Source organism: Pseudogymnoascus verrucosus (genome assembly GCF_001662655.1).
Source record: "Pseudogymnoascus verrucosus strain UAMH 10579 unplaced genomic scaffold scaffold_60, whole genome shotgun sequence".
NCBI lineage: Eukaryota > Fungi > Ascomycota > Leotiomycetes > Thelebolales > Thelebolaceae > Pseudogymnoascus > Pseudogymnoascus verrucosus.
The window spans coordinates 144,366-170,966 of NW_017263711.1; the positions used below are offsets into that span (position 1 = coordinate 144,366).

Here is a 26,601-nt window from a genome sequence, read left to right on the forward strand (position 1 = left end):
AGTTCTGGTAGTCTCATATATCTCCGTCGCACGCTCATCCAGACAGTGACACGAGACAGAACCTCGTCTCGCGTACACCACAGCACGGCACGAGATGTTCACGAGAAACCCGTAATCTGCTTCGGGATTCTTGGCGCAGGATCAGAATTCTCGCTCGATGCATATTTGAGCGTGCGCACCAAGGTCCTAAAGCGGTTGCTGTCAGCTCAATGCGGGTACCCGTCTTCAACGGGTTGACATACTTAATTAGCGACTGTAAACAATAGGCGGGAGATTTCTACGTGTACCTCTATAGTTACTACTTCCATTGTAGTTTGTAAAAAGACAGAGTGTAGCATTAGAGATTGTAGTTGCTGTTATTATAATCTTCATGCTAGACGGTCTTGATTCTGTTAGGCTAAACAGATGGCGAAACTCAAACTTTTCTTATAGTGCTTCTTCTAAGAGCATAGCATCGTATAGGCTATTAGCAAAATATGATATAAGGTACTACTAACATTTCGTAATCGTAGAACGCAAAACGATCCTTTTGAAAACACACATTATAAACTTATGCTAGAAACGGAGACATGTCTTTATGTTCTAGTGCATTATAAAAAGGCTAGCTAGGCTAATAGCTCCTGTTATGTGTTAGTTATTATAGGATGTTATTTTAAGCTACTAGGTAACAAACCTAAACTTGTCCCTATTCCTAAATCAAAGTGGTCCTATATAGGATAATTAAGTCTAAAGGCATCTTGCATTTCATTAAAGAACGTTAGTAAAACTATTCTATAACATCCACCTCTATTAAAGCTAACAACTTATGCATAACATATAGGAGGCATGACTCTTCCTTAAAAACAAACGCTTTACTAGTAGATAAGGTAGGTATTCTAGGCAAAAGTATAACGTATTTCACGTACGAGTTGGCCGCACGGACGAGTTGGCCACCAAAACACCAAAACGCGTCAACTTGACAAATGTCAACATGCCACAACCAACACAAGCCCAATCCCCTAATCAAGAGGGTAGAATACTATTAGCTATTCAGGCACTAAAGGAACATCAATTTAAGAGCGTCTAAGCTGCTGCATTGTCGTATGACGTGCCACGTAGCACCCTTACTAACAGAATGAATGGAATGACCACCCGACGCGACTCCCCCCCTAACTTATAGAAGTTGACTTCGTACGAAGAGTCAGCTCTCGTCTAGTACATCCTTAACCTAGATTCACGTGGATTTCCACCCCGACTGCAAGCTATGCAAGAAATAGCAAACCTTCTACTCTCTAAACAAGGCGAGAGCCCTATTAGGATAAACTAGACTACTACCTTCATTAAGCGTCGTACGGAACTTAAAGCAAAGTTTAGTTAGAAGTATAATTATAAACGAGCAAAATGCAAAGATCTAAAGATAATTAAAGGGTAGTTCTCCCTTGTACAAAACATAGTTACAAAATACGGAATCTTAGAGCAGGATATCTACAACTTTAATGAAGCAGGTTTCATAATGGGAGTTATTACTACTATAAAGGTAGTTATAAGCTTAGAAGTAAAGAGCTGTCTAAAGACTATATAGCTAGGGAATAGAGAGTAGGTGTTAATTATCTAAGGTATTAATTCGTATAGATAGGCACTCCTGCTATTCATTATTTTTAAGGCGTAGAATCACCTCTCTACTTAGTATAAGGACTTAGGATTGCTAAACGACTAGGTAATTACACTAAGTAAGAATAGGTAGACTTTAAATTTAATTAGGTATAAGTAGATTTAACACTTTAATTAGCATATAAATGCTTATATAGTTAGAACCTATTACCTTCTTATTCTTAACAGACATAAGAGCTACCTCTCTACTTAATTTTAGTACTACTACATAGAACAGAAGATAATTACACTCTATATGCTACTACACTCATTATACATTATTTAGCCTCTTAATGTAAGCTGCTTTACGCTACTAAAGCTTTTATATAGAAAGTAGATTAAAACCTTTATATAGAACTAGCTAAACTACATTATAAAGCTTAAGTTCCTCTCTACATTTAAAGTAGCATTTAAAGCTACATTTATAGAGTAGAACATTAAGAGCAGATTCTAAGCTATAGGGCTAGTTCCGTACGAGCTATAGAATGTCCTCTCTTACTTAAATCTACACTTAAGGACTCTAACCCCTCCTATAGTTAAGAGTGGCAATTAGACTTTAAAGACTCCTTAAACTATAAGGGAGCTTAACTTTTAAACAGAGCACATTAAGAACTACATCGTACGGCATTAGAACAGCTCTTCTACCTTAATTAATGATTCTATTAGCTACCTTGTTAAAGGGGTAGAAATGATAATGCATTCTGCTATTCTACTTAAGGTAGAAGTTAAGGCTCTATAGACTACAAATGAACAGAAAAAGAGGAGGGAAAGGAAGCGCAAGAGGCGTATAATGTAAGGGGGCAGTCTCTCTATACGAGAGGGAGAGGATATCCTTTAGAGTGCTAAGGTTGATGCTCAACTCCGTACGGAGGTGGCAAGTAAGACTACTTAGCAGGTGGGTTCTATAGGCCGATAGCGGCGATGTGGCACATGTGGTAATATAGGGCATAATGCTCGTACGTGCGAGAGGCGCTAGGAATCAATTATAATTAAATAAGGGTTGTTATATAGGGTAGTGGTGTAGTAGTATGTAGTAATAGTTAATTTTAGTGTTTTAGTGGCCAACTCGTCCGTGCGGCCAACTCGTACGTGAAATACGTTACTAACGAAGCCTATTAAAAATAGCATAATCTTATATCTAAGGGTTCCTATTATGTCTAGATTTAATCTGTTCATTTTATTAGCTTATAAAGTAAATTCTAGAGCTATATAGCTTATATAACTATCTATAAGGAGAACCTTTGTTAGTGTTTTTAGAGTAGCATTTGTATGTTGCTGCTCTCTAAAATGTTGATATATTTATCTTAAGAAATTGCTATTATTATAATATCCTAGCTATTAATATTAACTACACTAAATTTCATCCTTATAATAAGTACAATAGATAATGATTTAAGGTGAAAAAACTTACAGACAGGACTAAGTTGATTCGCCCTAGTTAACGCCGAATTTTTACCTAACTGTTAAAAAGCTGGTAGGTAACATACGGCTGTTGTAAGAGAAGGAAGATTATTAATTATAGATTACGGACAAGTCGAGCCCTAGGCTAGGTATAGGGATAGTTACGAAGGTACTAGTTGAACTAGATATAGTTATTACTATGTAATGTCTTTTCTTGGAAGCACTAGGATCGACAGATGAGTTGAAAAAAAGTTGAGATGATTAATGGTACCCTGTAAATCTATAGGGTACAAATTCTTACAATACCGCATGGGATGCTCTTTTTAGAACTGGTTCTGCATAAATCCTAAGAACTTAAAGATTATAATAGATGATAACGAGGTGCGAAATATGCTTAGATTCTGATTCCATTAAGAGACTAGATATAAAATGGCTAAAATCGTGTAAATTGACTGATGCATATGTTTCATCGCAACACTATAATTGCATTTAGGGGATTAAACCAGTATCAACATTCAGAGATCTTAGATAAGTTTCTTATAATAGAGGCTCTAATGCCTTAGCGGTCTCTATAACACTCTGTTTGAATGGAATCCACGTGAGCCCCATTGACTCTTGGGCCTTCTTCGCAGAAGGGCGCGGAAATTCTGGGAGGTAATCGGGCTCAGAAACTTCTCCAGTCTTTTTGTCATAGCCAATGTAACCCTTTCCAGGGTTACCTACTAGAATCTTTTCTGCAATCTTGGTTCCCCTGTACTTGTAACGCAGGATATCCGCAACTCCCTGCGGCGGTCCATAGGAAGTGGCGGCAATATACCTCTCCCCATTTGCCTTTTCTGGATTCTCAAAAGCCCAAACGTGCATTGCCGCGACGTCTCTGACGTCTACATATGCGCCGCTTCCAATCTGTGCGGGAATCTCAGAGACGGATCCGGAGAGGATGTTGTATATGGGCTGGAGAGTCTCGTTGAGCTTTAATCCACTATCAGGGATGATTATTGGCGGGCCTATCACCACGCTTGGGTTTATTGTTGAGATTGCAAATGGTGGCTAAAGGGTTGTTAGCACATTGTAGAAAGCCCAATTTGAACTTTCAGTAAATATTAAAGGCTCACATTTTGCTCATTCTTGAACTTCCACACGGTTCTCTCAGCAGCAGTTTTGCTTGCCGAGTACAAAATTGCTTCTGGAGTCTTTACCCCTTCGGCCTTATTCTTAGTAGCTACATCTAAGGCAACGTGAGCGAAGTCTTTTTCAGTGAACACGTATCCCGTCTCTGCTGGATAGTTCGTAACTGCAGCAACTGAAGATGTGACAACCACAGATGATAATTGAGGGCCAGCCTTGAAGGCAGCCTTAAGAATAGTCTCAGTGCCTCTCAAAGCTGGAATGACAGTGGCCTCATAGCTGTTAAGGACAAAGCTGATTGGAGATGCAGTGTGTAAAATTCCGTGGACACCTGATTATTGTTAGACAGGACTTTCTCTCTTATTCAGCACGAAATACGTACCTTTAGCCGCTTCATCAAATGCTCCACTAACAGTCATATCTGGAATCTCGTAGATCTGGATTCGCTCTTTGTAAGGTGCATATGGGCCTTTTAGAAGCGGATCTGAAGCTACAGTGCGACGAGTCGTGCCTCGGATGGAGTACCCTTTGCTAAGTAGGAGCTGTCCGAGAACGCTGGCAATGTAGCCATTAATTCCCGTGATCAGTATAGTTTTTCCATTGCTTGCTGGGAGAGCCATAGTGAAGTTTTTGAATAATTGACGTATGAGGACGGTGTATGCCAGATGAGTTCCTGTTTATTTGGACTAGTATACTGAGTAAAGGGGTGCAGGAGAAGTGGATTACAAACGTGGCTCAGTCTCAAGAGTTGCCTCTGTACGCACAGGAAATTCAATCCGACCAACGTACTTTATACGCGAGGGTGCCACCCGAGCGAGCGCTATATGAGGCTGTAATGAAGCTAGTGTATAGGCCGAATTTTGTGGCAAGGGAGTTAAATAATTCGCTAACATACATCCTACACGTGGTTGCTGCCACACAACCAGGGTCATATCCCGCATTATCGTGTTCGAGGAGGGTCAAGACTTATCGATTTGGAATTAGTAAAACTTTTCGCGTTCTTAACTTGCCTTTACTTTGGTTCGTGGCTTAGACTTTAAGCGCTAGTGGGAAACTGTGATGGGAGTTGCCACTTAGTGATGACATAATTGACCAGGTGCGCTATGACTATAATGTAGCTAATGTATAACATCCTTGCAGGTGGTTGCCGCCAGGCAACCAGGGTCATATCCTGCATTATCGTGTTCGAGGAGGTCGAGACTTATTGATTTGGAATTAGTAAAACTTTTCGCGTTCTTAACTTGCCTTTACTTTGGTTCGTGGCGTAGACTTTAAGCGCTAGTGGAAACTGTGATATCAACAAGAGATATTACGCATTTGTAAGCCGCCCATACTAACACAAGCAGTACAGTACTCATTGATTAGTAGCCAAAAGCCATTTCATAATTTGGGTTTCTATATTAGCGTAATACAGGTTTCACATCCGCAGTATGATTGAAAGACGCATTTGCAATCAAGCATCGAGCTAATTGTGCCTAGACCCTTGTTATTGTCATCAACGCCTGCGACTGAAATGATATAAAGTATCTCAATTTCCGATTCTACACTCGATACAGCAAGTCCACAATAACTGCACCGGATTCAATAGACACATACTTGCTATAACCCATAGCATATTTTCCAAGAACTTTCAGTACTGTTAAAGTCTCGCCGATACGTCTTATACAACAGCTCTCAAATCGCATCCTTCAATATGCTCACCCTTTACTTTCTCCAGTCTTCGAGGGCAATCCGATCCGCATGGCTCCTCGAAGAGCTCAATGTTCCGTATGAGCTAAAGTTCGCCAACCGCCAGGCAGATGGCACTGTTCCTAAAGAGCTTGGAGTGCCTACAGCAGTTGGAAAGTCCCCGGCAATTCAAGATGGTGACATCATCCTCGGCGAGTCTGGCGCAATTTCTGAGTGAGTAACAGCTGTATTCCATGGTCTTACATTCAGGCAGCAAGTTAATTTTAATGCAGTTATATTTGTGAACAATACGATGCGCAACATCAACTCCTACCTACCGACCCAATTAAGCGCGCCAAGGTCCGTGAATTCATATGGGCCTCTGAAGCCAGCCTCATGCTTCATATTGAGGTATTCTTTGGTGCCAAAGGCTCTGTCTCGCCAGAGGTTGAGGCAAAGCTACTGAAACCTATCCAAAATGACATGGACTGGCTTGAAAACGCGCTATCAAGGACCTCGACTAGGTACATTGCTGGGAATGAGGTTACGGCAGCGGATATAATGATGGCCTTCCCCGCACAAGTTATACTTTTTTATAAACTTGGCACAGAGGGCAAGTCTTGGCCAAAGATTGAGCAGTGGCTCCAGAATTTGGAGGCTGGAGAAGGTTATCAGCGAACTCTGAAACGCACAGGCCATCATCTTTAGTCGCTATCCAATAATTAGATGATAGGAGAATATTTCCTCAGTACCTTATACATTGTAATTACCGTAACCATGACCAGGGATCCTTGATCGCTTGATTTGGAGGTACCAACCCATGTGACGACGTCGCCTGAGACAGCATTCCCTGGCCACCATAAGGCTAAAAATATTTTTTCAGCATAGTGGTGAGGCTCGGAAGCCCAGATGAAAGTGTTATATAAGTTTGAAAGGCGCAAAGAGGTCATGGTGGTGCTGTAAGTCAAGGGGGTTCTGTTATACTTCGAATTGACACCCTCTGCAATTAGGCGTGACAGCGACAACGTGATCGTAAATTTTAGAGTAGCTGGGGTTTTGACTGTTTAGGAGTAGTTACATAACATGACTGACAAAAATACTAGAATTTTCAATGGATTCACAAATTTAGAATCAACTGAATTTAAAGTACTAATAGTTTGTCCTGTCACAGGGTGTCTCTCTTAATGTAGGGATGCACGTTAGTAGCTGGGTGTAAATTTGTAAGTCAAGCCTTATTAAATCTAGAATTTCTTAGACTAATGGCAGTGAGTTGGGACAGACTCGTGCTGTGTTAGAACTATAAATGTAATCAAGGGTTCTTAGAAGAAAGGTGATATAGCGATCACTATATCGAAGCATTACCCTTGAACTTCTAGGCAGCCTTAGCGTAGTTATGCTTAAAACGCTAAGGCTGCCTAAAGCTTATAAAATAGGGCGACTTTCAGCCTAGTTTTAAAACTCACTATATAATTACAGCTCTAAGTGTACACGTTTCTCAACTTGAAATTTTGCTAGCGTAAGTTTATTCTAATATAAAATTTTAATGCAGTCTATAAGCAGCGCCTCTTGCTCCTCCTTATGCTTATTACAGCTTAGGGTCGTTTCCTTAGTGCTAATCTATCTGTTAAATCTAAGGGGCGACATTAATAAACGCAGCTATAATTAGAGCTAGATAAAGCTTTAGCCTCACTATAGTCTGCCTAACTAAACGTGGCCTTTAAATTCTATCACTCTTTAAACTACTTTATAGGATGAGGAAATCTGCTAATGCTTTGCTGAAATAGCCTGCTATAACACAAGAGTATTAATTAGATTCTAAATAGAGATTGTAGCTTTCTTTTAGAAACGACTATAACCCTAGTAGATATTATTAAGGCTAAGCAATCCTAAGGAAACCTTGTTATCTATTATAAATTAAGAATAAGGGTATCTAGATGTTATGTTTTACATAAGAGCTTAACTACTAGGACTTTAAGATAGAATAGATCTATAGTACATGTAGATAATACCCTTATATACTAGGGGCTCGTTAAGCTTAAAGAAGAAGGAGACTGCTTTAAAGGCCCTAGTAAGCCTATCTATGTTACTTAGGTTGTTTTGTACCTAGTCCTAGAGGTTAGCTATCTAGTCCACCTTATTAATATTAGGCACCCTGCCTTTTAGCACTATATTAAGGTAGAAATGCTACCCTTTTATGTCTTTTTCTAGCCTGTGCTAATGATCTTTCTAACTATTACTACTATCTAGTAATAGTAAGGACATAGAAGCTTAATAAAGCTGCGCTATTACACTATCCTAGAAGAGATTCTAAACATTAGGGGCTTTAGGTAACATTAGCTGCTCCTTAAAACCTATGCCTATAGATAAGACTATGTTATAGTCCTCATCTCTCTATATGTGTTAAACCTCCTAACGCCCTAGCCTTAAAGGTTATTATACTTTAATCTACTATCTTAGAACGTGCTAAATGCCTCTAGGAACTTAGTTTTATAGTACCTGTTAAAGTTAGCTATTGTTAAGTAATTTAATTTACGTTAACTAACTAAGGCGCTGCTGTTATACATCGTAGCCTTTTGATAAGTTAGTAGCTATATCTTATATAACGAATAATACTAACGCTTCCTAAAGAAGTACTTCATCCGAAGCATTATAGGGGCGGATGTGCTTGCATTCTGTTCATTCTCGTGTTGCTGAATGGGTCTACGTATGTAACTCTTCCCCAGGAGAAACCCGAGATTACTATTCCCGGCGCCTGTTTGGCAACTTGCTAGGCACAATAGCCTGTGTATATATAGTATCGCAAAGTGCATCAGGGAAGCGATGTTCCTGATGGGGAATTGAGTGGGAATTTAAGCATAGTAGCTGTCTTACTAAATAGACGCGACATGGGTTTCTTTGGTCCAGATGCTTGCAAATCCAGGGGTTTGATATGGGGTAAGAGAAGAAGAAGACGAATCGGAGATTTTGGGGATATTACAGTAAGAGGCGCTATGATTTGCTGTTTATATGAGATTTTATTTAGCGAATATGATAATTTGTGTGTGATATTACTTTGGTATAAATTATTTGTATATTAATTGTAGAGGCTACATGATGGGAAATAATCCCAACAAATTATATATAGGATAAATAAATAAATATATTGAATATATTAAGATAAAGCGCGAGTAATATATTTGAGAAGCCTGGCAGGCTGAATCCGGGTGAGGCATTGCTCCTTTGATATCCGTTTTGGGATATTGAAGTCCTAGTAATACGTATACGACAGACAGTCTTTTGAAATTCCGCCGCAACGTCGTATCCATCAACACCTTCCCCTTCATCCCACCACAAACCCCAGTATCACCAACGCCTCATTCTCCCCAGCTCCCAACAGCGAGCACAGCATAAGATATCCACTTCCTGCCCCAACTTCATTACCAAAGCGAAGCATATAAGTTGAAGAGACAGTAAGCACTACTGTACCCCGTCTCCTCTCCCAAACGCACAGCGGCTAAATCATCCAGCCTCAAATATACCGCCGATCATCGCCACTCTCGCCCGTCTCCTGACTTCCTCCTCCTCCCATATTGGCAAAGCCATATAAACCCGTCCGACACACCGCATGCTGACCGCCAGACCAAGGCCCATTCACGCCGAGGGGCACAGCCCCTCGCTAAGCGCGCCGTCTTGCTTCATATACAGTGTTCGATATTATGGCCTTCCGGTGCCGGGGCACTTTGTTGGGCCATCGTGATACAGTACTACTATTGCTACTTGTATTACTAACGATGCTGCTGGTATGGTCATCTCGCACTACCGTGTTCATTGGCACGCTGAGGTCTAACCAACCATGGAACTGCTATGAGAGCTCGGCATGCAAATACCCATATTGCAGTCCTCAGTGCCTGGGCGGCATCGGGAATCCTTTGGGGAACTGGCTGGAAGAAATGACCAGATCTCTGTTCTCCCCCCATAGTTATTTATCACCGAGAAATTTCCCCTCTGTTTTTTAACTCTGCTCCTTTTATTTCTCTGCTGCTGGAGGAGTTGACGGTTCTGCAGTGGGAGATCCAGATCACCTACATTTGGCCGGTTGGTTGAGGCACGCGAGCTGCTACTGCTGCTGCTGCTGCTGCTGGAAGATGCGTGGCACCGTAATTGTCGAGGTAGTAGCTGCTGCGACCTTCGTTTATGTCGTAGCGGCGCAAGAGACGACGTCGCTTTTCCTGCCCTACTTCGCGCCTGGACATCCATTGCTGGCATCTATCGTTGACGCTGTGAGTGTTATTCCTACTATTTTATAGTCTCATGACATGACTAACATCCAAGAAGGACCACACCGCAACAACGTACTCTGTCGCCTGCTCCATCCACGAGCCTACTGTCCTCAATGGGTGCCGCGTTCCTATACCTTTCTACCTTACCTCGGGGCCGACATTCATGCATGCGACAATGTCGTTGCCGTCTACGTATTTACCCTCCTTCGTTCCTTCCCTGCTTCACTCCTTCCCCGCCTTTGCTCTTTCGCTCTTCGCCCCTTTCCCCATTCCCTCCTCCGCTCTTTTCCCCCTTTTGCTCTAATCCCCCCTCACACCTTCCACCATTCCCTCCTTCGCTCTTGCCCTTTTTTGCGCTTTCCCTCCCTCGCTACTTCCCTCGTTGCCCCCTTCTCTCATTCCCTCTTTCGCTCTTTCCCTTCTTTACACTTTCCTTCCCTCTTCCTTCGTTCCTTCCCCACCTTCCTTCTCAACTATCCAACCAACTAACCCCCCCCCCACAGATCCGAAATACGCACCCACACCACAACCCGCCTCTCCATCCCCCTCGCAAGCGAATACCTCTACCTCTTCCCCGCCTACACCGAAGACGCCTACTGCCACCTCCTCCCCACCTCCGCCTCCTGTCTCGTGACCGCCACCGGTGGCGCGCTGACAGTGCCTACATTCACGAATAGACGGACGCTGGTGGGGGATGGGTTTTGGGGGGGGTGGAGGGAGGCGGTCGTTACGGATGTTATGCCGAGGAGTTATGCGTTGGGGGGTGGGGGTGGGAGAGAAGAAGGGAAAGGGAAAGGAAAAAAGGAGAAGGGGGAGGGGGAGGAGAGAGTATGGAAGAAGTCGGTGGTTAGTGAGATTCCGCAGACGCTGGATGTGGTGGGAGAGAAGGCGGAGGGGGTGAAGACGCCGGCGAGGACGGGGGGAGGTGTGGTACCGAAGGAGACGGGTGGTGGGGTGGTCGCAGGGGGAGGAGGGATGATGACAACGACCGCTATGCCGGGCTCAGAAATTGCTTCTGGCTCTGCGACTCCTGATGCGGATGTTGAAGTAGGAGGTGAAGCTGCAATTGGGAGTGGAGAAGCCCATATAGACACCCTCACGACTACGAAGACCGAGTCTCGAGAGATAACAGAAACAAAGATCATAACTGAGACAGCGGTGGTAACAGAAACTCTCATTGTTACTGAGCTCGCCGTCGTCACTGACACAGGTGTGCGGCGGAGTGATGATCAGAGGAGTGTCAGAAAGGAGAATTTATGACATGTGTCTGGAGAGATCGAGCCAAAAACAACTGAGAAACTACACACAATACAATAAATGCGAATACACTACAAATAGATGCATGAAGTGGAATATGTTCATTCTTGATCTTCCCTATATTCCTTGGCTCTATACTCCATAACCCCTTCTTCTCTAACCTCTACCCATAATTCCTCCCAACCCCCCATCACATTACCCGAAAAACACGTACGTAGTATCATAATACCCAAACTACCAAGTCTCCTGCAAATACCTCCCCTCCCTCTCCAACAACCTAACCCCCTGCTCCGCCCTCTCCTTATCCCCCCCAAACCCCAACTCAAACACATCCACAATCGCCTTCCTAACCGCCACCGGCATCTTTCCCGAGCTCCCACACACAATCACCGTCCCATCCCCCGTCCAATTCGGATCACCCCCCCTCTCCGCATCATGCATATCCCCGCCCCTCACCATCTCCCACGGCCTCAGCATCGCCCACACCAGCGCCGCCTCGCGACGAATCACGTCCTGGACATACACTTTCTCGCGCTGGTCGCGGCTCCACGCCGCGAGGACTTCGACACCGAGCTTGTAGTCGCGCCACTCGTGCTCGTATAGGAAATCGCCGTTCCTGTTGCGTCCACCGAAGATCAAAACCGTCTTGGCGCGCGGAGCTCCCTCGTAGCTGTTCTCGCTCCCGCACTCGATGGAGCGCAACTCATCCTCCTGCTCGAGCACAAGCGAGCGCTCCCAGATCAAGCTGCGCATAGGCGCCACGCCAGTGCCGGGGGCGATCATCAGGAGCGGGCGACGGAGGATAGGCGAGTCCTGGGCGCTGATGTTGAGGGAGCCATCGGAGAGGGTGCAAGCGAGAGGGGTGCCAGGTTGGAGAGACGCGATGTAGCGCGAACACACGCCCTGGCGGACCTTGCGGAGGACGGTGCGATAGCGGACAAGCGCGATGGTGAGGTGGAAGGTGGTTGTTTCCTTTCCGTTTGGCTGGCGCAGGGCGCCGCCCGAGGAGATTGAGAATTGGCGGCCGCGGAGGCGGGGGAAGAGGGCTAGGGCGTTCTGGAAGGGGAGGTGCACTGTGGGGAAGTCGTGGAGGATTTCGAGGATCGAGCGCCGAGGGCGAGTGGTGTAGTCGAAGTACTCGTCGGTGTAGGCGGGGTTGGAGAATTCTTGGAGCTTGGTCTTGTGTGTCTCTTCGTCGGTGAAGTGCGCGATGGCGCCGAGGAAGGAGCGCCGCGGGATGGCGGTGATGTCGAGGTTGTGGGTGAGGAGGTCGCGGAGGGTGGGGGGGCGACCGACGGGGAAGTAGAGGTCGAGAATTGCGGCTGTGAAGGGGGGGGAGGTGGGGTGGGCGGCGCTGTCGATGACTTGGAGGGGCTTGTCGGCGATGGAAGTCCAGCCCTGGAGGTCGATGAGGGAGTTGACGTCGGCGGGGAAGTTCTTGGGGAAGAGGGTTAGGACGTCGCCGGGTTCGTAGTGGATGTTGCCTTCCATCTCAAGGACGATGTGGCGCACATCTTGGAAGTGGTCTGCGGCTGTAATGCGGATGTTTTTTGTGAGCGTCAGGACTTTGTGGCCAGGGATGCTGATGATATCATCTGGGGGTGGTGTCTCATCCGTGATGAGATCGGCTGCATCGAAGCCTTCTTTGAGGCAGGGGTCATTGGTGCCTTCATTCATCTTGGGAGATGTTGTGTTTTGCGTTGGAGTAGTAGAATCGATCTCAGGATTCAAGATCTGGAGAATATACTTTGGTGGCAGAAACTCTTCGTCTGGAATAGGTTCTATCCCGTCAGGAAGTGGATAGTTCTCCACGAGGTGCTTCTTAAACCCTAGAGACCAAGGTATGAACGCACCGTCCGTCCTGTGTGGTGTCAGAAGTGTTCTAGCCAAAGAGTGAATAATTCGGCAAGTGCAAGAACTCGGGGGTTGTAGTTGAGAAGATCAGCAGATCGGGGTTAAGGGTCCTCAGAATCAGCTAGAACAAAACGTCTTTTTCACTCACCCTTCGTCGTGCTGCTCGTCTCCCTCTCCTCTCGCATAAACCTCGTTAGCTCCTAACTGCTGCAGCCGCCTATGCAGTTTCCTCGCAGCCCAGTTAAACCTTCCAGGTGTTAGCAATCGAACAATAGGGGGATAAACACCACATTCGCTCCTGCGCTAACACAAGACCACAACGACTACCACAACAAAGAAGAAAGAAAAACAAACATCTTAATCCTAAGATAAGAAAGAAAGATAGAAGACTCACTTCACATACGACTGATCCCCAAACCCAAACGTCGTAAAATCCACGTGACGCAGGTAACCAGCCGGGATACTCTTCCTCAGCAGCGACTTCCACAACTTCCTTCCATTGGCAGGGAATTCGCCCTGCCCCGTCGTCGAGACGGCAAAGACGACAATCGTATACTTCCGGAGTTCGTTCTACGAAATTAAGTTAATACCTCTCTCTAGGTTATGGTTACAGCAGGATGCCGGTATGGATAGCACGGAAGTGCCGTGGGGGGGAGGGGAGGTGGAGGCGGCAAGAGCGGCCGCTGAGCGTGGGGAGAGGGCCGTAGGGTATGGCATATGATAGATAAGATATAATAGGGACAAACACATACAACATTAACACCCGCTCCATCCATAGCCGCCACCCGCGTCGCAAACCGCAGGCGCTGCGCTATCCCACCAAGTAGATGCGCGGCATCTTCGCTAGTGCCGGTTTCGGAGGCGTACAGAATCAGAGCACTGCGCTCGTGGCGCGTGGGAGGGAAGGGGATGGGAATGGGGACGGGGGCCGTGGTGGCCATGGCGGTGGTGGTTGTTGTGCTGGTTGTGTTGTGGAGTGAAGGGACGGTGGAGGGAAGGGAAGGTGCATGGTGGGGGATGGCGGGGTGAGGAAGGAGCGACGGCGGCGGCGGCGGTACCTGCATTAGGGCCGGCAGGGAAGGCGGATGTCACGGGATCTAAAGCTTTACTTATGGATGACGAGGCTATAGTTTGGATGGGTATTTAGGAGGGATATTTATTTTATAACGGTATAGGGGAGTTATTCTTTTGCTGTATTGTTGTTGGTGGCGACTTTGTGTATTTGCGCCCCGCGGGGTACCCCGGATGCGTATTCCAGCATCAAGCAGCATGCAGTATAGCATAAATAAACAGTATATGTTATTTCAAGTAGACAAAATTCACAGACACTCAGGTCGAACAATATTGTAAGAGAAACCAGCTTATCAAAAAACATCCATATTTGCGTCCCTACGTCAATATAAAAACTACATGCGACTCATCTTTTCTCCATCCTCAGCCTTGCGTGTGTATGTACGATTCCCCCTCAGCCTCGCCACTTCATGCATGACATCTCATCCCACGCCTCATCAAACCATGTGGAGATGCGCATTGATCTGTTTGATAGCATATCAGCCACCGCGCACCAGCATGTGATCTTGCAGTCAAACAAATTACAGCTTCTCATTTACTTTACGGAACCGTGTGTTTGCGCGACGCATGCAGTGTGGCAAATCCCCTTGCATATGTTATTTCTTTGTCTCTTACTCGCCGTCTGAGTCAGGCGCTGTGTGGGCGCTTTGTCGGTGATCTGCTTTGGGATAGGGGGATATGGGTTCTAGGGGGGAACTGGAATGGAGAGAGGGACTGGAATGGGATCTCTGAAGGGAGAGTGCGTCTGATAGGGGTATGCTGTATGGAGTACTGTCATGCCGGGGGTCCTTTATGTAGATGTTCCATCACTCAGCCAATCCTGGTGTCTATATGGGGAAGGAGGTATGTGGGTAATTGTCCGTGGCTTCCCACCGCCTGGTCCCTGGATATGAAGGCCTGCGTGGCATGTGTTCAGCCTTGGGGGAAAGGAGTGTTTTCGAGACTGGCAGCCTGGTCGAGGTAGGTATTTGTGGTTCTTCCTTCTTCCTCCTCCCCCGTCTCCATATGTCTGGGCACGACAGGAGGTTGTCGACGCTACACATAACTCCCACTCAGCCAGCTAGTCCAGTCGGTGAAGGCTCACCGGTCAAGAAACAGACGTCGCAGTGTCTCAGGGGCAACGGATATATAGTCGGAGATTGCATGAGGCGCGCGTGGTATAGGTCGGGATGGCAGCCTCGTTCGTTGGTCTGGGCGTGCGAGGATAAGAAATTGGCGGAAGGGACGAGTTTGATGAGGCTCTCTCGCTGGTTGTCTATACGGTCAAGGCAAACCCGTATATGGTCCCGTGTATAGCGTACAGTACAGTATAGTCGACTGTCTGCTCTTTCCTGTATGTTGATGCCATATCTGCTCCTTCTGCTTGTGAAGTTGGACGTTGGCGTGACAGATGCAGACTCCCATGTTCATACATTATCCGTACATACAGTAGTAGTAACACACACAATATCCAGGCGCAATCGACCACTTTCCCAGCGTTGTTTTGCCACTAAACACCGCCTTCCCTAAACTACCACATTGTGTCCTCATACAGCAAGTGCAATCACCATTCAATCCCAATATCGCTTAATTCCATCCAATTGGGGTAATTACTCCTTCCCTAATTTACCCATTTTATCGCCCTCCAACTCCCACACACCCACAGTAAACAGAAGGCGGCGGAAGCTAGGACCCTCTGGGCGCAATAATAATAATAATCGTCCCCCTACTCTACTTCTTCGCCTTCCCTCTCCCTCTCCCTCCTCTCAATCATCAACTTCATTCCATCGAAGACAATTCAACTTCCAAAAACTCCTCCAACTCCCCTTCCACATCCTCCTTCTAGGGCTCCAAGCTACCCTTCAAGCCATCCCTCCCTCGCATAAATCTTGTTCAAGACAGTCAAATCTCTCGAACAACAGACAACGTCGACAATCCCAACCTCAATTTTCAAATCAATCAGTTATCCTCCAACCAACAACCTTCATCAACTCGATCATTCATCATGTCTGCCATCGCTGAGAAGATTACTGACGCCGTCAACGACGTTACTGCCAAGCTTGGCAACGCAACCATCGCCACCGACGCTGACAAGACCACTGCTGCTCACAACGATGCAGTTCTGGCCAGCGCCGCTGAGGGACGGAGACTTTACATCGGCAACCTCGCCTACGCGACCACCGAGCAGGAGTTGACCGACTTCTTCAAGGGATACCTTGTGTAAGTTTTGATCCGTGTTCTGACCCCTTCTTGTCACGGTGGCGCATCGAGCAGTTGTGGAAGGTGCCACCTACCATGTCTCGTGACAATGTCACATCGCCTCTGAACAGTCACCAATTCAGCTCGATGCGCTCCTGTTCACCCATGTCAATACCGTCTGGGCGATCTAGTTGCAACCGCCATGATGGATACCATCGATGGCTACGTTTGGATAACAGCTGCTGACGTTATTTCCGACAGTGAATCGACCTCCATCCCAAAGAACCCACGCACCGACCGCCCAGTCGGCTACGCTTTCGTCGACCTCTCTACACCCAGCGAGGCCGAGCGTGCCATCACTGAGCTCTCCGGCAAGGAGATCCTTGAGCGCAAGGTCTCCGTTCAGCTTGCCCGCAAGCCTGAGCCAGCCGGCGAGAAGACCGAGAATGTCGTGAGTGGAGGTGACGCTGCTGAGGGTACCGAGGGTGGCCGCCGCAGACAATCCGGACGCGGTCGTGGACGCGGCCGTGGCCGTGGTGGACGCACTGCCCGTGCTGGTGACCGCGTATGTTTCCCTTTTCTAAATTCTCAATACACAACACTAACAGTACTGCAGGTCGAGGGCGAGGTTGCATCTGAGGAGGTTCTCCCTCTCCAGGACATCACCAACCAGGCTACCACTGATGAGGCTGCCAAGGACGACAAGAAGGCCGCTCGTGCTCCCCGTGAGCGCCGTGAGCGTGGCCCACCCGCCGATGGCATCCCATCCAAGAACAAGGTTATGGTTGCCAACCTTCCTTACGATCTGAGCGAGGAGAAGGTTAGTTATTCCCCCCAGTCGGCCGCGCAAGGTTGACCCGTCTATCATTGAACTGTTTGCTAATACATTTCTCGTACAGCTCAAGGAGCTCTTCGCTGCTTACGAGCCATCTTCCGCCAAGATCGCCCTCCGCCCTATCCCCCGCTTCATGGTCAAGAAGCTCCAGGCACGCAACGAGCCCCGCAAGGGCCGTGGCTTCGGCTTTGTTACTCTCTCCTCTGAGGAGCAGCAGCTCAAGGCCGTCTCTGAGATGAACGGCAAGGAGATTGAGGGTCGCGAGATCGCTGTCAAGGTTGCCATTGACAGCCCCGACAAGACCGATGAGGACGCGAACGCTCCCGTTGCTGAGGAGACCAACGGCGCTGCCGCCACTGTTGAGGAGACCACCACTGCTTAAGCGGTGACTGGTGTATTATACGAGACGTAATGATGGGGAGTGCTGCATCCGTTTTTCGCGTGAGCATTGCTTTTATACATTGTTACTTCTCCAGGCGTATGGCGGAAGCACTGGGAAATGAAATGCTGGTAATGGCTCGTTAAAATTGTTTTTTGATGACCAGCTACTAGCTATTTCATGATTTTAATGGGAGAGGAGAGGAAAAATGATTTTATGGGGGGTTTTGGGAAACGGTCGATGGGCACTGTTAGATCTGGCGGCTTCTCTCGAGGCTTGGTTCTTCTAGAAGCGACGGCTATATCCTACAATTCCCATGGCTTGTACTTTTTGAAACGACAAACTACACAATATCTTTTTTTCCTCCATCAAATGTCTTACTACTACGGACCGTTTTTCTTTTAGCTGGATCTGTACATTAGGGGTTTCCTTTTTGTGCTGGTCTGGGGTGAAGAGGGGGAAGTTGTGAAATGAAAAGTTGATTTTGGGGATTCTGACTTTGAGTAATATGAGTGAATGTTTTGTCGTGATCCGATGATGATTGTAATATGATACTCTCAGCCTTCGAAGATGTCGATATACCCCGGACGCCCTGTAAAAAGGAATTAAACCCGTGACGACGTCGTGAGACAACAAGGCCACGTTCTAGGCTAGAGCAGCATCTAGGCCGTAAGTAATCCAAGGCGGACGAGGCTGAGACATCCATCTCTGGCCGGCCCCCCAGCTATCGCGTTCCTGGCCCACTGCTGCCCGCAGGACGAATTGGGTTTTTGGCGCCGCACGCACGGCAATCGCGCGCTAAAAATATGCGACCCCACACCCCAACCAACCAAGGTCTTTGTGGACAGGGACAAAAAGCGACCGCGGCCGCTTCGCCCCTCTCTTGTCTCCTATCTTTTGACTGCCAACTGCAACTGCGACTACCCCAGCAAAGGAAAAGGGATTTATAACTATAACTTTGTCGAGAACGGGAGGCGTTTGGTAATAACTACGGCTACAGCTACGGCTACGACAACAGAGGGGCGAGTTGATAATACGGAGGAGGCTTTTGTTGTGTGTGGGGTTTATTTGAAAGGGGGGCGATATACTTGAGGCGGTGACGGGCGGCGTTACGTGTGAAAGGATCGGCAAGGGACGAGTTCGAGGCGAGAACGAGGGAAGAAGGGGGTTTATACCTGTTTCTCCAGAGGCAGGAATAGGCCTCGACTACAAATACAATGGCGTCCAAGGCGATGTGGGAGGTTGATCCCGAGACACGATCAAAGGTACTCCCCATTCCGTTCCCTCCCCCCGCACCTCCTCCTCTCCCCCAAAACCACACCCGCTGACCACACCCCACACAGCTCCACGAAATCGCCAAAACAAACTCCAACTCCACCTGCGCCGACTGCTCCGCCCCCTCCCCCCAGTGGGCCTCCCCCAAATTCGGGATCTTCATCTGCCTCTCCTGCGCCGGCGTGCACCGCGGCCTCGGGGTACACGTCTCCTTCGTCCGCTCTACCACCATGGACGCCTTCAAGGCCGCCGAGATAGAACGCATGCGTCAAGGTGGGAATAAGCCCTGGCGCGACTTCTTCGAGGGGCATGAGGAGAATAAACTCGCGGGTGTAGGGTTTGAGGACGCGACGATTAAGGAGAGATATGAGAGTGCGGTGGGGGAGGAGTGGAAGGAACGGTTGACGGCGAAGGTGGAGGGGAGGGAGTATGTCCCCGGTGCGCCGAAACCGGTAGTACCGAGACAAGAAAAGCCCGTTCCCCGCGCCACGACGCAGATTCAAGGCCGTGCATCCCCTTCCCCCTCTCTCGGCGATGGTGGGAGTACTGGCGGCAGAAGCTCGAAGGCCAAGGTCGACGATAGGTATTTCTCGAAACTGGGAGAAGCGAATGCCGCGCGCCCTGCGGATGTGCATCCCAGCCAGGGAGGCAAGTATGGAGGCTTCGGATCGGAGATGCCGGCGCCAGCGGCAAGGGGGGACGGGCCGCCGGGACTGGATGAGCTGCAGAGGGATCCGGTGGCGGCGTTGACGAAGGGGTTTGGGTGGTTTGGGGGGATGGTGGGGAAGACGGCTAGGCAGGTTAATGAGGGGTATATTGCGCCTGCTGCGCAGAGGGTGAGTTCGCATTTTAAATTTCCCCCTGTTCTGCCCGTCTTTTCTTTTATGTGGTTCGGTCACTAACAGCTGTGCAGATCGCAGAAGCAGACCTCGCAGCCCAAGCCCGCATCACCGCCGCCCAACTCGCCAAGTCCGCGCAGACCGGCGCCCAGGGCGCGAGCAGAACATTCAACGACTCCTTCAACCGCTTCGTGGAAGGCGAGGGCGCCGGGGGTGCGCGTGGTGGTGCTGGGCGCGGGCCGTTGGATGAGTCGAAGAGGGATTTCTGGGATGGGTTTGGGAGGCCGGATGAGAGGGAGGGTGGAGGGACGATTGGGACGAATGCGTTGAGGGGGGGTGGGGATTTGGGCGTCAGGAGAGGGGAGGAAAGGGAGGGGCTTGTGGGGGGGAAGAAGGGGGAGAAGGAGGTGAAGAAGGAGGAGAAGAAGGAGGATGGGGATTGGGATAAATGGTGATGACTGGGGGGGTAACTTGGATAGATGAGAATGCGAAGTCTTTACGGTATTTGGGATACTTTAATGGATGATGAGAGATGAATTGACTGGAAAATATGATAACAAGCGTTTATTTCAAACAAATCCAAACAATGCCTATAACGCCCAAAAACATACTCCAAATAATAGATCCCACCCCATCCTACTGCTTGTAGCCCATAAATAGAATAAGAAACACCTGGCTAGCTCACTATGACTTTCCCACTATTAGCCTCTGAGGGGCGATGGCAAACTTTATCTCATCCTGAACCATCCACACCACGCGCCCAGGCCACAGACTTCGCTTGGGGTTGGTTTGTCACAGTGGTCGCAGTCGCAGCCGTGATTTTAGCAACTGGCGGGTTTGTCACCGTTGTCTCAGTCGCAGTCGTAGTTGTAGCACCTGCAACTGGTGGATCTGGCACTGTGGCTGCAGTCCCAGTCGCGGCAGCAGCAGCTGTCCCCCCTTGCGCCCCTTGACCTTCACCTTCCCTCGGAGAAAGTCCCGTCTTCCACCTCCTCACCCTCTCAAACATCCTCATATCACTCCTCACCAACTGTCTCCTCACATTCGGCACATACATGACCCTCCTCGCCAAGACCTCCTTCTCCATCTCCGCCAGCGTAAACTCCTCATAGAACTCCTCTCTCTCCAACTGGAATTCCTCCGGCTCCAGCTGCGACGTCAGAAGGATGCTCAGGGCGTCAACTTGCATCACCGTTGGTACGCGGATGAAGATCCCCGGCGCGGGGTTCAATGCCGCTAGCAGGCCGGGTTGCACCGAGTAGACGGGAGCGGGGGCTGTGGGGAGGAACCCCTGTTTTCGGTCGTCGTCGAGGAGGATATCGATGCAGTCTAATTTCGTGCCGGAATTCTGTTCGATGCCGCGGGTGTATCCGCGGGCTCGCACGATGTCTTGAAGCTGGGTAAGGGACATCTCGTTGTATATCGCGGCGGCTTCTTCCATGCGTGCCGTGCGGTAGAGGGGCTCATACGAGAGCTCGATTGGCATCTGGGTTTGGTCTCGGTACCGCTCGTAGACGGGGTTTAGCGGCGTCGTCGTGGTAATGGGGAGGCCGTTGTCTGCGATTAGATTGTGCGTTGGAACGGGGTATAACACTGTGATGTCTGCATGGCGTGGATGCTGGTGAGGGCTTGGCCAGGAGCTGATGTTTCGCGTGGATGCCCGGTTAGTTTGCATGGTTGCTGGCGTTGGGATTAACTTGGTAGACGGCATCAGGGGCGCATATGGGCCTTGAGGGATGTAAACATGTTTGATTTTTTGCATCCCAGAGGCTTTGCCTTCCACTTCCATGACGTTGCGGGTAAGTTGCGAAGTGGGCCTTCTCTTGGACCTGGGGATTCCGAATACTTTGCAACGGCGCTTGAGATATCTTCTGCTTTTCTCTTTATAATACTTGTATTGTCTGTCCATAGGCTGGTCTCCAGGAAGGTTTGTTGGCTCAGATGTAGACCTTATTTGCCCAACTATGTATACACTGTTGCCTGCTTCGTCTTCCGCGTTCAATATAGCTTTTATGATGTCGTCTCTGCTTGATCTCCAGCCCATAATGACATTCAGGTCTCTGCATCGTTTTATGAGGTCGTTCTTCATAAACAGCCCATATCGCTCCGCTCTCACACTGCGGGTGTTGGATGTTGACACTGGTTCCAGGCTTTCATATCCCGTGACAAACTGTGTCACAGTTATGAATCCAGCTCTGTTCATTGTGCGATCGTAGTTCTTGAGTTTATCTTGCACGTCTATAATGGTCCGAATGATATCGTCTTTCCAAGCCTTCCATATGATGTCGATGTTTAACTCCTCACACATTTTCAGGAGGACTTTCTTCTCCTGGTGCTTATATTCCACCCATCTATCCTCTACAGTCGACATGATTGCCTGTGTCGTTTCGGAGGATATTGAGCGCTAAGGCACGATATGACAGGAATAAAAGAATGTGAGAAAGACGCCGTGATGTTCGATGCCAGATTGGCGAAGCAAGAGTCCTACTTCAAGACGCAACGTGTAGAGTAGGAAACTGAAGGTATAACTTTCAAACTCGAAGCGAAACTAAAATATTAGAAAGACCTTTGGGTTTTGGGGATGAGAAATAGCCCATGTTTGGTTTCTTTGCCTAGCTAGAAAATAGACAAAGGACAAAGGACGGACTGTCCGGCTCGAGTTGAAAGCAACCCCACCCGCAATAAAATCAACACAAAGAAAGACCGAAAGCGGCCACTACTATACCTGAAGGATGTCGAAGCCGTCTCATACTTATAATAGTGTGGTTTGGACTCAAAGCCGAAGTTGCGAGAGCTGAAAACGACAAGACAGAACTCCCCGGCTGCCTTGGAGCGGGTGATGGGACCTAAAGACTGTAGTATCAAGCCAATAAAGAACCTGTAAGAATGGTATGGCACTTCGAAGCCTTCAGATCAAAGACTGTTGAGCCTTTTTAGAGAAGTTAAGCGTCCCATCCTGTTGGTGATATATCACGAAGCTCTTGTCACCATACCATCGTGAGATATCGTGTTATTTGTTATAAAAATTAGGCCTATCGCTAAGAATAAAAACGTACAAAGTCTACTTATTCCATCATTAAAAATAATAACTCGAGACGAGTTGGCGTTGTGTTGTATGAAGGTAGAAATAATTGGTTTGGTGAAATCGATATGTCAACAATCACGTGATATCCCCGCTAGCTTATCGGATATGAGAGATGGCGCACTTATCGCAACTTTTTTTTGCGGAACTGGAAACTACGATCACATACGCTATAATCCAGTCGGTCTCCTCGAGCCCAACCTGCATTTCGCCATGTCTCGAACTGCTCAAACCGGCAGGCGGCATAATGCCCTCGAAAATGACCTCCTAGCGACCGGCCCGCTCAAGAACAAGGCGCCGAAGAGAAAATCGAGGCACGAAGAAGATGGTGGGGAGAAATTCGTGGATGCGAAAGCGTCGCGCAAAATTTTGAGAATTGGACAAGAGTTAGCGGCCGAAGACGAACAGGAACAGGGAAGCGGCGTAGCCAAAAATACAGCGTTCGATTTTGAGTCGAGGCTCGAGGACGAAGATTTGTCGGACGATGCGGGGCAAGATGTTGCCGAGGATTGGGGCGATGAGGATGAGATCGTTGAAGAGATAGAACTCGACCCAGAGGATTTGGAGACCTACAGCAAATTCTTCCCTACACAGGAGGATCCGTTATTGCGACAAGGTTGGGGCGGCGAGGCGGACGATGACGAAGGTGGAGAGTCGACAAATCTCGCTGATCTGATACTGGAGAAGATTGCCGCGCACGAGGCATCGCAGGGTGGACGTGGGGACGCACAGTTTATGAATGGCGCCGTCCCAGACGAGGACTTTGAATTGCCTCCTAAGGTTGTCGAAGTGTACACCAAGTAAGCATACCTAATCACTTATTCTCAGCCACGGCTTTGCTAACAGCTTCAGGATCGGCTTCCTCCTTTCCCGCTACAAATCTGGGAAACTCCCCAAGCCCTTCAAGATTCTCCCTACCGTCCCCCACTGGGAAGAAATTATCCAGCTCACCCGCCCCGACAAATGGACACCGAACGCCTGCTACGAAGCCACCAAGATCTTCGTCTCCTCCACACCTCAAGTTGCCCAGATCTTCATGGAGCACATCATCCTCGAGCGCGTGCGCGAAGATATCCAGGAAACCAAGAAGCTCAATGTGCATTTATTCAAGGCGCTCAAGAAGGGCCTGTACAAGCCGGCTGCGTGGTTCAAGGGATTCCTCTTTCCTTTGGTGGGAGGTGGAATGTGCACCTTAAGAGAGGCGCATATTATCTCGGCTGTTCTCGCACGAGTTTCGATCCCCGTGCTTCACTCTGCGGCGGCGTTGAAGGGACTCTGCGACATCGCGGCGCAGGAGACGTCGCAAGGGACGGAGGGCGGTGGCGCAACAAATATCTTCATCAAGACACTGCTCGAGAAGAAGTATGCTCTGCCGTTCCAGGTCATCGATGCGTTGGTTTTCCACTTCTTGCGTTTCCGTGGCGATCCTGTGCAAGGATCGGGTGGGGATAAGGTCTCAAAGTTGCCTGTTATCTGGCATCAGTGCTTGTTATCGTTTGCGCAGAGGTATAGGAATGATATTACGGAGGATCAGCGCGAGGCTCTGCTAGATCTCTTAATTACGAAGGGTCATTCGGCGATTGGACCGGAGGTGAGGAGGGAATTGCTGGAAGGTAGAGGAAGGGGCGTGGCTATTGAACCTGAGGGACCAGCAGGCAATGGGGGTGATGATACCATGATGATGGATTAGGTGGTTATGAATGCATATTGAAGATTCCTGAGAGATATAAGGGATAATGAGTTTTATGTCTTCGAGTTTACAACAATTCTTCATTTAGTACTTCGTACAAGTGAAAATGCTCCTAATGACCTATCTTGAATATTTCTAAAAATAGATTTCAAGATGCTTAGCATATGTGGTTCTAGACCTCGAAACGGCAATTTTGCCAGCCACCCGCCAAGGCGGTGTACCCATCCTTGATAGGAGAGGAACAATTTGCCCAGATCGTCAAGACATCACAATCTGCAAATTCCGCCTCCTTCTTTTCATCTCAGGAATTTGCAATCCGATAATATTTTTACTATATACCCTTCGCTCATGATACTGTTATAAAAAGATAACACCCACTGTCGCTACGGACCATCAAGCACCCTTGATCACACCACGACACGAACGACCAACGTATCCGACACCCTTGCTTGGCCTGGATAAGAACCTTGCCCATCACCAAAAAACGATGGTACTACCCAGCTTCAACGATGCGCGCGGGCAGTACAGCGTGTTGAGAGAGAAGGTAGACAGTCTACCCTTTCTCCAGCGAGCACGCATTCGTACCATCCAATTCCGCGAGCGGGTCGACAGGTCGGGCCTCTTGGGCAACGCACGCTTTCGCCTCCTCGCCGCATTCGTTACTCTCGCCTTCGTATGGCTCGTCGCAGGTATAAGCAGGACCGCTCCTGCTCCTTCAGCACCAGCAGCACCGGCAGCACCGCCGCCGCCTGTCCTGCCGCCAATGCCTATGATTGAGATTGCGGACTTATTACGCGAGACCAAGTCCCTGGCCGCCAACGCGCCTGGACCATACGCGAATGGCACCTACTTCGAGTCCGACAGAGTCGCTGTGATCATCGAAGACCGCCCGCTTGAGAACCTGATACCCCTGATACTCCACTACTCTGCCGTCCTTGGCCCTGCCTGGCCCGTCGTCCTCTACACGTCCATGCCATCCATCCAGAACTCCTCCTCTCTTCGCCGCTCCCTTGAGGAGAAGCGTATCATGATCCGCTCCCTTCCAGTGGGTCTTAAGTTTGAGACACACTTCGACGTTACGAAGTTCCTGACGCAGCCCTGGTTCTGGGAGCAGCTCGCCCCAGCGAAGAACGTTCTCCTTTTCCAGGCCGATGCCATGATCTGCGGCAATGCACACTTACGCGTAGACGACTTCATGCACTACGACCTTGTTGGTGCGCCGATTCAATATGAAAAGTGGCATGGGCAGGGATACAATGGAGGTCTCTCGTTGCGCAATCGCCAGCTGATTCTTGATATTATTGCTACGGATGTTGCGCTGCACCCGTTGGACCCGGAGGCGGAGGAGGATACGGACAGATACGAGGATCAATGGTACTTCATGCGAATGAGAGAGCGCGGAGCCAACCTACCTATCGAGGATGTGGCCAAGACCTTTGCGGTGCAGACACTGTACTACGAGTTCCCAATTGGATACCATCAACCGGAGAAGTTCCAGGCCGAGAACATGACACTGATTGAGGAGTGGTGTCCCGAGGTCAAGCTAGTGACGAACAAGCTTCTGAAGTGCGAGCCACCGATCTGCTAAGGCAACTACTATGGGAGCGAACTGGGAATGGGGCGTTTTTGGCTGTTCGGCTAGAGAGGTATGCGTCAGAATACGCACGACGAGGTGGGGGGAATGGAGGGAATACAGCTGATATGACGGACGATTTGACGATGGCGCTTCCATATGATACGCCGCGCTTTACGAAGATCGGGAGAGAGCGAATGCTATTTTTTCAAGAGTTAATTTTACATCTCGCACACACTCACTAGTCATATATTTCCAACACTGCGGATTTACTTGGATGGGGAAGGAGCGACTGGCATGGTACTACACAACGGGCAAGCGCAGCATCTATCACGCTTACACAACGCGGCGGCTTTTACAATGACTCTTACTATGCACTACGGGGGTGGGCGCGTGGGAGGGTGGTTGTCTCCAGGGTTTTAAGGTTTGACATTCAGGACTAGACGCAGCGGCGGCGCCATGTTATACGTCAGAGACAAGAAA

At 48.6% G+C, this 26,601-nt stretch overlaps 9 protein-coding genes across 9 annotated transcripts; 6 read left to right on the top strand and 3 right to left on the bottom strand.

The window, feature by feature from the left end:
- Nucleotides 1-3,423: 3,423 nt before the first annotated feature.
- Nucleotides 3,424-5,154, bottom strand: VE01_09668 (uncharacterized protein). Its single transcript, XM_018279080.2, has 3 exons — nucleotides 4,541-5,154; nucleotides 4,146-4,489; nucleotides 3,424-4,080 (listed from the first exon to the last, which is right to left on the bottom strand). The coding sequence occupies exons 1-3, from the start codon at nucleotides 4,776-4,778 to the stop codon at nucleotides 3,568-3,570; spliced, it is 1,095 nt and encodes a 364-aa protein (XP_018126317.1). The 5' UTR covers nucleotides 4,779-5,154; the 3' UTR covers nucleotides 3,424-3,567.
- Nucleotides 5,155-5,364: 210 nt separating this feature from the next.
- On the top strand, nucleotides 5,365-6,868 carry VE01_09669 (uncharacterized protein). The gene is made up of 4 exons (XM_018279081.2): nucleotides 5,365-5,477; nucleotides 5,527-5,586; nucleotides 5,638-6,060; nucleotides 6,120-6,868. The coding sequence occupies exons 3-4, from the start codon at nucleotides 5,852-5,854 to the stop codon at nucleotides 6,532-6,534; spliced, it is 624 nt and encodes a 207-aa protein (XP_018126352.1). The 5' UTR covers nucleotides 5,365-5,477; nucleotides 5,527-5,586; nucleotides 5,638-5,851; the 3' UTR covers nucleotides 6,535-6,868.
- A 3,008-nt stretch (nucleotides 6,869-9,876) lies between these two features.
- Nucleotides 9,877-11,345, top strand: VE01_09670 (uncharacterized protein; the record flags this gene model as incomplete). Its single annotated transcript, XM_018279082.2, has 3 exons — nucleotides 9,877-10,085; nucleotides 10,141-10,277; nucleotides 10,589-11,345. Exons 1-3 carry the CDS (start codon nucleotides 9,951-9,953, stop codon nucleotides 11,343-11,345), a joined length of 1,029 nt encoding a protein of 342 aa, XP_018126322.1. The 5' UTR covers nucleotides 9,877-9,950.
- A 231-nt stretch (nucleotides 11,346-11,576) lies between these two features.
- On the bottom strand, nucleotides 11,577-14,311 carry TAH18 (NAPDH-dependent diflavin reductase; the record flags this gene model as incomplete). The annotated part of the gene is made up of 4 exons (XM_018279083.2): nucleotides 13,949-14,311; nucleotides 13,591-13,766; nucleotides 13,345-13,443; nucleotides 11,577-13,203 (listed from the first exon to the last, which is right to left on the bottom strand). Exons 1-4 carry the CDS (start codon nucleotides 14,258-14,260, stop codon nucleotides 11,577-11,579), a joined length of 2,214 nt encoding a protein of 737 aa, XP_018126321.2. The 5' UTR covers nucleotides 14,261-14,311.
- A 1,615-nt stretch (nucleotides 14,312-15,926) lies between these two features.
- Nucleotides 15,927-18,148, top strand: VE01_09672 (uncharacterized protein). The gene is made up of 4 exons (XM_018279084.2): nucleotides 15,927-16,466; nucleotides 16,707-17,010; nucleotides 17,062-17,265; nucleotides 17,345-18,148. Exons 1-4 carry the CDS (start codon nucleotides 16,252-16,254, stop codon nucleotides 17,660-17,662), a joined length of 1,041 nt encoding a protein of 346 aa, XP_018126318.1. The 5' UTR covers nucleotides 15,927-16,251; the 3' UTR covers nucleotides 17,663-18,148.
- A 374-nt stretch (nucleotides 18,149-18,522) lies between these two features.
- On the top strand, nucleotides 18,523-20,101 carry GCS1_2 (Zn finger-containing GTPase- Activating Protein for ARF). The gene is made up of 2 exons (XM_059464090.1): nucleotides 18,523-18,924; nucleotides 19,003-20,101. Exons 1-2 carry the CDS (start codon nucleotides 18,877-18,879, stop codon nucleotides 19,834-19,836), a joined length of 882 nt encoding a protein of 293 aa, XP_059319333.1. The 5' UTR covers nucleotides 18,523-18,876; the 3' UTR covers nucleotides 19,837-20,101.
- Nucleotides 20,102-20,506: 405 nt separating this feature from the next.
- On the bottom strand, nucleotides 20,507-22,144 carry VE01_09674 (uncharacterized protein; the record flags this gene model as incomplete). Its single annotated transcript, XM_018279086.1, has 1 exon — nucleotides 20,507-22,144. One exon carries the CDS (start codon nucleotides 22,142-22,144, stop codon nucleotides 20,507-20,509), a length of 1,638 nt encoding a protein of 545 aa, XP_018126323.1.
- A 924-nt stretch (nucleotides 22,145-23,068) lies between these two features.
- Nucleotides 23,069-24,545, top strand: ENP1 (snoRNA-binding rRNA-processing protein; the record flags this gene model as incomplete). The annotated part of the gene is made up of 2 exons (XM_018279087.1): nucleotides 23,069-23,655; nucleotides 23,708-24,545. The coding sequence occupies 2 exons, from the start codon at nucleotides 23,069-23,071 to the stop codon at nucleotides 24,543-24,545; spliced, it is 1,425 nt and encodes a 474-aa protein (XP_018126319.1).
- Nucleotides 24,546-25,032: 487 nt separating this feature from the next.
- VE01_09676 (uncharacterized protein) lies at nucleotides 25,033-26,133 on the top strand (the record flags this gene model as incomplete). Its single annotated transcript, XM_018279088.1, has 1 exon — nucleotides 25,033-26,133. One exon carries the CDS (start codon nucleotides 25,033-25,035, stop codon nucleotides 26,131-26,133), a length of 1,101 nt encoding a protein of 366 aa, XP_018126325.1.
- Between the last annotated feature and the right edge of the window lie 468 nt (nucleotides 26,134-26,601).

Bases quoted from the DNA above. Each gene is read 5' to 3' on its own strand.
- VE01_09668 (XM_018279080.2), bottom strand. From the start codon at position 4,778: ATGGCTCTCCCAGCAAGCAATGGAAAAACTATACTGATCACGGGAATT. The intron at 4,490-4,540 runs GTACGTATTTCG...AACAATAATCAG, and splicing joins ATTTGATGAAGCGGCTAAAG to GTGTCCACGGAATTTTACAC. The intron at 4,081-4,145 runs GTGAGCCTTTAA...ACAACCCTTTAG, and splicing joins AGTTCAAGAATGAGCAAAAT to CCACCATTTGCAATCTCAAC.
- VE01_09669 (XM_018279081.2), top strand. From the start codon at position 5,852: ATGCTCACCCTTTACTTTCTCCAGTCTTCGAGGGCAATCCGATCCGCA. The intron at 6,061-6,119 runs GTGAGTAACAGC...ATTTTAATGCAG, and splicing joins GAGTCTGGCGCAATTTCTGA to TTATATTTGTGAACAATACG.
- VE01_09672 (XM_018279084.2), top strand. From the start codon at position 16,252: ATGTCTGCCATCGCTGAGAAGATTACTGACGCCGTCAACGACGTTACT. The intron at 16,467-16,706 runs GTAAGTTTTGAT...TATTTCCGACAG, and splicing joins TTCTTCAAGGGATACCTTGT to TGAATCGACCTCCATCCCAA. The intron at 17,011-17,061 runs GTATGTTTCCCT...ACAGTACTGCAG, and splicing joins CTGCCCGTGCTGGTGACCGC to GTCGAGGGCGAGGTTGCATC.
- GCS1_2 (XM_059464090.1), top strand. From the start codon at position 18,877: ATGGCGTCCAAGGCGATGTGGGAGGTTGATCCCGAGACACGATCAAAG. The intron at 18,925-19,002 runs GTACTCCCCATT...CACCCCACACAG, and splicing joins ATCCCGAGACACGATCAAAG to CTCCACGAAATCGCCAAAAC.